At 26.9% G+C, this 8378-nt stretch overlaps 1 protein-coding gene across 2 annotated transcripts; it reads left to right on the top strand.

Moving 5' to 3' along the window:
• The first annotated feature begins 587 nt into the window (after positions 1–587).
• On the top strand, positions 588–6711 carry LOC113556018 (probable protein phosphatase CG10417). 2 transcript variants are annotated; one of them, XM_026960710.1, is made up of 7 exons: positions 588–1252; positions 1474–1732; positions 1915–1950; positions 2972–3015; positions 3433–3667; positions 3729–3949; positions 6144–6711. In XM_026960710.1, the coding sequence occupies exons 1-7, from the start codon at positions 1142–1144 to the stop codon at positions 6333–6335; spliced, it is 1098 nt and encodes a 365-aa protein (XP_026816511.1). In that variant the 5' UTR covers positions 588–1141; the 3' UTR covers positions 6336–6711. The 2 variants fall into 2 exon arrangements, with proteins under 2 accessions (XP_026816511.1, XP_026816512.1); XM_026960711.1 differs by lacking the exon at positions 1915–1950 and having other exon boundaries at positions 597–1252; positions 6144–6699.
• Positions 6712–8378: the final 1667 nt, after the last annotated feature.

Raw genomic sequence — 8378 nt, 5'->3', positions numbered from 1 at the left:
TAAAATTCCGCGCATTTAGATTTTTTCCGGCGAGAGAGGAGCAAAGTTCCCTAAAATATTGCAACCATGCCCAGATGGCCAGGTAAGTTCATAATAAAATATGTATAAAATAACTTGTTATTGTCGAAGATTGTCAACAAAACTATAGCACCGTAACTCGAAAACATTAATTACGTTTCGCCATAAGTTATTATATAAAGCTTTTCGACAAGTTATATCAAAATATTAAAGTAATAATATCCCAAGTGGTCAAGTCCTAATATATGGTCGTCGGTAGCGTATCTTCGCACCTACTATAATTATTATTAATTGTGGATTATTAATTTTTTATTACAATTCTGAATTTTCTCGCATTTTTCTGAATATCTGTGGCGTGATAAGACGTATTATAAAATGTGATAAACGCCCGACCGATCAGGCGATAAGCTTGATGATAATAGTAATAATATTCATAACAAAAACATTATTATCTACCTATTTTTTAATGACAATTTGACGGCAACAAAAACGGTATAATATTCTTAATAATATTATAAGAATACAATATTATGCCAAAATAAATCATGAAATCGGCGTGATAAAATATTATTTTATATTATCGTAATATTTCAACAATACCAATAACAGCTGCGAAGCACAACAACAAACAATGATATGTGTTATTACCTTTACCGGCCTTACATCATATTTCATAATATTACTATTATGAATAATCTACTGAATTTCTGATCACAATACTCATATTATGTACCTTTGTGGTCACGAAAATGCAATATAATCGCCAATACACGTAACAATATTTAATCATCACACAAAACTATAATACCAAAATGAAAATAATATCAGACCACTCGTTTCGTATCTATCGCCGCCGTCGGCGCGTTCTAGTCGTCGGCGACGCTCCGAACGCCGCGCAGTCGCCTTCCGCCCCAATCATCCTAACGGCTCGTCAATCAATACTCGCCGCACTACGACGCGTACGCCGCCTGCTAAACGTCGCGACGCTCGAAGGAAATATTCCCTGCGCATTATTTTGCACATCGTTTTGCATACGTCGTCGCGGGTTTGTGCTCGAGCCACCGGAGAGAAACGCCGAGTGAGACGCAAAAATCAACGATACGAGAGTGCGACCGCCGCAGTAATGGGTTCGTACTTGAACAAACCGAAAACCGACAAGGAATCGGAGGACGTGGAAAATGACCTGCTCATGTGTGGCGTCAGTTCGATGCAGGGCTGGCGCGAGAAACAAGAGGTGAGTACCCACTTAGGACTGTTTTAGAGACGTGTCGAATAGTGTTTGGGAAGTCAGGCGACCGTTTTGCGTGCAGTAACATTGGCAGCAGCGCCAGTTCGATTTGTTCCTCCGACTCTTGGGTGCTCCCACTATCTCGACGGGTCTCAGACACATACCTTTCATCGTTATGATATACCCGAAGGCGGTTTAATCATTGTCGTTTTATAATTGCTCTATAGGATGCCCACGTCTGTTTGGTGGACTTTGATGATGACATGTCACTTTTTGGGGTCTTTGATGGACACGGTGGTGCTGAAGTAGCTCAGTATGCCGTTGAGATGTTGCCATCACTGATCAAAAACGAACTGTTCGAAAAAGGAGATTATGAAAAAGCATTAGTCAAGGCTTACATGGATTTCGACGACAGTCTAATTGATCCGCCTGTATTGAAGAGGCTGAGAACTCTTCGATTGAAAAACGGCAAAACAGAAGAAAGTGGTAAGTAAACACTGTTATTATATACTTCAATTGATATGACTCATGAAAACAAACTACTATTAGTTGATATTCACTACCAAAATCATTAAAAACAAAACAGTTTAATAATAAATTGCATTTTATTCTGATATGAAATTAAATATTTAATCATACAATATATTATATATTTTTTTTTAATTCAGGGGAGAAAATGGTAACATGGATTCTAAATTTTTTTGGTATGTTTATTTTGATCACAATGCATTTATGAATTATAACCATTAATCAACAAGTACATACCGATAGATATTTAAAGAATGTTTTATAAATTATGAACCTGCTAATATTTTGAGGAATTGGAATTTTTAAATATTTATAACTTATATTGTGAAAATTGTCATTAGCTTTTTCAAAAGAAAATTTGACCTAATTTGTGTAAAGATTTTGAAACCTATGGGTTCTAGACTCATTTGAAATAGATTTGAATAGAACATTAGTTATAATTCATCTTATAGGTTATAAGTAGTTAATTAGCTAACAATTAATCATAGGTGTTAGTAATATATACCACGCCATACTACAAACTATAAAAGAGCCCATTTATATTTCCTCTTTTTTTCTTTTTTTCTTTCAGAACTCAATATTTATAAATTTGTCATTGTGTTTTTGAAAATGGCCATGTAAATAGATACTTATTATAGAAGTTATTGACAATTTCAATATAATGTTATATTTTTTTATACAAATTTACTAACAAATTTTATATTTTAATGAAAATAATTTATTACTGCACTTTTTTTTTATTTTAGAGGAAAAGGGTACAATTTTTTGTTCCATATACCCTGTCAATGAGGTCTACGCGCGCTCATATGGTTAATTAATTATGATTTATAATTATTTAACTGTTTGTTTTTTATTGGATTCAAATATACAAACAATAAGAAAATACATGGTCCGTTGAACTTTGACATTTTTATCTTAAGTCAAATAATTGTAATTTATGTACAATACATTGATACTAAAAAAGAATAGTAAATCATTTCAAAACTATCAAATTTATTAAAATCAACAGTTTGAAAAATTAATTAATTTTAACGAGATAGTTGATGAATCATTTATCTAATTTAACAATTTAATTATATTGATCAATGATCATATATAATACACATTTTAAATAATTATTTGCTTAAATAGGTAGGTATTTATAATTTTTTAATTTTAACTTTTGTCAATGATATTTATTATTTTTATTTCTTTTAGATAATGGCGATGTAGATGAAAAAAAACTTGTTGAAACGGAATTGGTAATATATTATATTTTTATTATTTTTTCGTTAATACAAGCAATATTATTTATGATCAAAATGTCAGATTTAACTAAGTACATACAGGATTTCACAAGCAAAACCATTAAATTTAAATTTTGTTTAAGATTTAAGAATCATTGGTTTCATTGTCTAGGTAGGTACATAGTGCATTAGTATAATTTGTATTATTCAACACTTAAACAAGCAATAATTTAAAGTAGAATATTACAACTTATATAATTTTATATGAAAAAATAATATTGTATGGTAAATGAGTTATGGTGTACTGTAATCACAGAAATTATTTATTTAGTTGTGTATATTGACAAGAGAGAGCCCTTGTAAAAACATAATATCCTATGTTAATAATTTTAATAGCATTGTAATAGTTACAATACAAATCAATATTTTCAGGCTGGAAAGGACAGTGGTTGTACAGCAGTTGTAGCTTTATTAGTAAAAAATAAGCTTTATGTGGCTAATGCTGGGGACTCGAGATGTGTAGTGTCTATTGATGGAAAAGCTCATGCGATGTCAAAAGATCATAAACCTAGGGATAAATCTGAATTAAAAAGGATTCTTGCTGCCGGTGGAAGAGTTTCAAGTGACGGACGAATCAACCATGGTCTTAATATGTCTCGAGCTTTAGGTAAAAATGTTTGTGTGTATTTCATAATTTATTAAAAATGTAAATGTTTAATTATTTTTAGGTGATCACATGTACAAGACAAATAGTTTATTTCCAAATACCAAGCAAATGATTACTGCTCTACCTGATGTACAAACCATTGACTTGAAACCAGAAAATGGTGATTTCATAGTCTTAGCATGTGATGGTATTTGGAACTCTTTGTGCAGTCAGAAAGCAGTTGATTTTATACTAAATCGTATCCACTGTCCAGATGTCAAATTATCATCAATTTGTGAAGAAGTAATTCTTATACACTATACCATTGATTATAGAGTAGACAGATAAACAATGAAGTGTTTACTATTTAGTTATAGTGGTGATAGCTGATAATTGATAGTGCAATGCTAAGAAAATATCGGCTTATCACTTTTTCTGTCACAAACCAGTCACTCGGTCTAGGAATATGTTTTATTTGCCAACAATTATAATAATTTAATATTATTCATACAACACTACCTAACAGCAGCTATTATAAATACAATTTTAGTCACTTGAAATCCCTGTACCATTGCCTATCTGTCTATTCTACAGTATGTTTCTTTTTAAAAGTAACACGAAATATTTCAGTTTAGTGATTTCAGATTGATATTGGGTGTTTTGGTAAAGATAGGAAATATCTAAATACACATTTTTTGATAATTTTTATATTTTTCAGTGTGTGCAAGCGCAATACAACTAGCATTTTTTAAATAGCAACAGGTGTTTTCAGTACCAAATTTGGATGACCAAACTTTTTCATATAATTTTGATCTCTAAAACTTAAATTGACTGAATGAAAACAAGCAAATGTTTTAATATAAATAATTTAATTTTTCAACAATTATCCTATGATTTTACAAATTGTGTATGATTCCACATAATTTAAATATAAAATTGTAAATGCTTGTGCAGATATTTTGAAAAATGCAAAGAACACATTTAAGTAATTAGCCAAATGAAAGTAATGCGTCGTCTGCAGTCGTTAATGAAGAATGATGGGCTAAATTTTGAAAAATGTATAAGTTAGGTATTGTTGGTATTATTTATTAAATCATTTTTTAAATAAATAATAGAAATTACAAATGTTGTATCAATCTGTTTACACTATTCCTAATACATAAAACAAAATTTGAAGTAAATGTATACTTTTATTTAATGTCTTTAAACATAATATTCTGTGTGAAAAAAATATGTTGAATCGTACATAAATTTGTAATATCATAGAATAGTTGTTAAAAAATGTAATTATTTAAATTAAAACATTAGCTCATTTGTCATTCAGTCAATTTTGATTTTAGAGTCATGGTTAAGAGATAAAAATTACTTGAAAAAATTTGGTCTATCCAAATTTGATATTGAAAACAGCTGTTGCTATTTCAAAAAATGCAAATTTTACTGCGCATGCGCGCACTAAGACATAAAAAATTTAAAATCGTCAAAAAAATGTGTATTTAGGTATTCTCTATCTCCTCCCAAAAACCCTATATCAATTTAAAGTCACTGGACTGAAATATTTTGTGTTACATTTTAAAAGAAAGACACTGTATAATCAATGATTTCACTTAATTACTTAGATCAAATACAATAGATAGAGCCACGGCACTGATGTGCATACTACGGATTTAAAGACAACATTAGTGTGGAGTTTCTTTGTGATTGACTTCTATTGTGCATCTTCATCCATACTTGTTGCATATTATTTATCATGTATCTTTCCAATAACCTACCGTAATACGTTTTCCCGAGTTAATAATTATTCATGATTTATTACATAGCTACCTACATTAATTAAATTAATACTAATAATAAAAAAACAAATTGTATAAATAAATTTACTGAACCAATTTTTTTATGGCAAGTTTTAATGTTTTCTAAATTACCTATATAAACATATTATTTTCTTAAATTTTTTTTTTTTGTACTATACAGTTTCAATAGTGTACTTTTAGCTTTGATATCAGAGTGAATTGACATATTATCAAAATTTTAGGTAAGAATATTATCTGTATACTCTCGTTTGTTTTTTACAATATTTCAATTTTTAAGTGAGTTATGAGCATATTCAAATATTTAATATTTTTTATACTTATAACTCACTTAAACATTAATATATCATAAAAAAAAACCAACAAGAGAACACAGATAATGTTCTTACCTAAAAGTTTCATAACAGGTCAATTCACTCTAATATGAAAACTATAAACACACTATAGAAACTGGTAAACGAAAACGTATTATGTCATACGTGTGTAAGATGGAGACAATACACGCGGGTGCGACATCCTCTTAATAAAAAACTACAATAATAAAAGTATTAATTTCAATTTTATTTCCAATCACGACAAAACCGCTTAGTATGTTGGCTTCAAATAGACATTAACTCTATTTATTGCATAAGATTTAAGGTTAATTATCTAGAATATAATTTGATGATATCATAAATTCTTTGCATTAGTTATTTGAAGTATGTTTGGCTCCCGATACACCAAATGCTGGAGTTGGCTGTGATAACATGACTTGTATCATTGTGAAATTCAAACATCACCAGAAACGTTCACTCGCAGATGGTACAGAAGAAGAATCTGATCTCGCTACCGAATGTAAGAAACCTAAATTGGATGTGATAGCACCTGAAACTGTAGAATAATACTGCATCTCACCTTTGAATTTTATGTGTTACAAACATAGGTGAAAATTAAAATAATTTTTTTTGCATGATTTGTGATGATATTAATGTAGACAAATTATATTGTATTTTTAATTATTCAAATTTCAAAAAATATTACATTTATGTTAGAGTAAATTTTATTTATTTTAATTAAGTAATGTTTTAATAACATAAATTATTTACATATTATATATTATGTCATGAGGACCCTATACACACATTAGTTATTTCTATCACTCTACTTTCTACAAAATATACTATATTATACATTTTTAAAAAGAATACTAATTATTGATTAGTTATTTGTTTTGTTTTTATTTTTATTTTTATACATACATAATCGTTTTAAAAGATGTTAAAGTTGTTTATTTTAAATTATGTAAATCACTTGTATTAGATAAAATCTAAGAAGTGATCAATGGTTATACAAAAAAAATAATATTATAATTTCAAAAATGTAATAATTTGCAAAATTACTTTAGTATTAAAAATGAAATCTAAAATCAGAATCAATATAACATTGGCATCAATGTATAGTGTCCTCTTAATCTGGTTATTCATAAGACTTAATATTAAGTTATATTTAAGTTTGATTAGTGTTTCCTTGATTTAATATAAATGTATTATTAAGTCCGTTGTATATTATATACAGGGTGATCTGTTTTCAAGTACTATATGTTAAGGTTTTAAACATTTAAGTGTATTTTGCAACCATCACAAGTTAGATAAATTAATATAATAATAATTAACAAATTAAAATGATAAATAATTAAAAAGTGCTTGAAGTTAGTTAATAAATTAGTTATTCGCAATAGGTTTTTTTTTTGTGCAACAGTGAAGTTTCATAATTGTTAAAGAATATTGGTCATAAGTTGTATTTTTCTCGATGTTAATATAACCTAGAACTGTTAAGTATTTTTTATAAATTTTTATTTAATTTTCAAAGTACAACTTACTGTCTTGGTTTGTCCTAATACTTTTTTATTCTAAATAATATAACATAGTAATTTCTTAAAAGCATACACACGCACACCAATATGATATTGTGCTTTAATAAATACACTATTTTTTCATATACACTTATACATTTTTTTTTTTTTTATATTTCATAATTAAAATCGAAAATATTAAAAAATATTATAACTGTAACAATAAGTTATTTTCAAAAAATAAAATATACTTTATTTATAATAAGAATATGTATAAACTAAACCACTGCTACATATGCATTAGAAATGTTATTTATATTTAAATTGCAATTAAATGCATGATTTTTAATGGTGTATAAACATTAATAACACGTTTGAGTCTTATAACTTCAAAGAAAAACTAAATTTATTAGTACAATTTTTAATGGCAGTTTTTTTTAATTTGAACTCACTATTATTAATTAAAAGAGCTGACTTTAATTTTTATTTTGGAACATGTTAGGCAGTGATTTCCTAGCTAAAAATATATTTTAATAATCAATATAACATAAAATTCTAATTAATTTATTATTATTATTATTTTTTGTTATTGAAGTTTTAATTTTAATTTATTTTTAACTAACCTTTATTGAAAATCAAATTGTGTTTTGTTTGCTTCTGATTTATGTTAAATTACATAATTTAAAAATAATTATTTTTTAATTATTTTAGAACTATTGACAAAACATTTATATTTTTTTTAAACAAAACAAATAAATATTATGATATTAATTTGTTCTATTTTATTATTTTATGTAAACATTTGATTTATAATACATAATGTGTTTAAATTAATAAGAATAATTATTTATTTGGTAAAAATTACATTTATACAAATTGTTTTTACATTTCTTAAACATTCTTTATCATAAACTTCCAACAAGTCCTATTAATTATTAATTTTCTTTATATTATACAAAAGAAGACATATAATATTATTATGTATTTTTAATGTTGTATTTATAATTATATCAACCAAGTTTAGAATGTTAGTTTAAAATTAAATTAAGAACAAAATCAAATATTGTCAAAATATTTATTATTATTTTAACAT

The sequence above is a fragment of the Rhopalosiphum maidis genome, chromosome 3 (genome assembly GCF_003676215.2).
Source record: "Rhopalosiphum maidis isolate BTI-1 chromosome 3, ASM367621v3, whole genome shotgun sequence".
Lineage (NCBI taxonomy): Eukaryota > Metazoa > Arthropoda > Insecta > Hemiptera > Aphididae > Rhopalosiphum > Rhopalosiphum maidis.
This window is presented reverse-complemented; position numbering and strand designations above follow the sequence as displayed.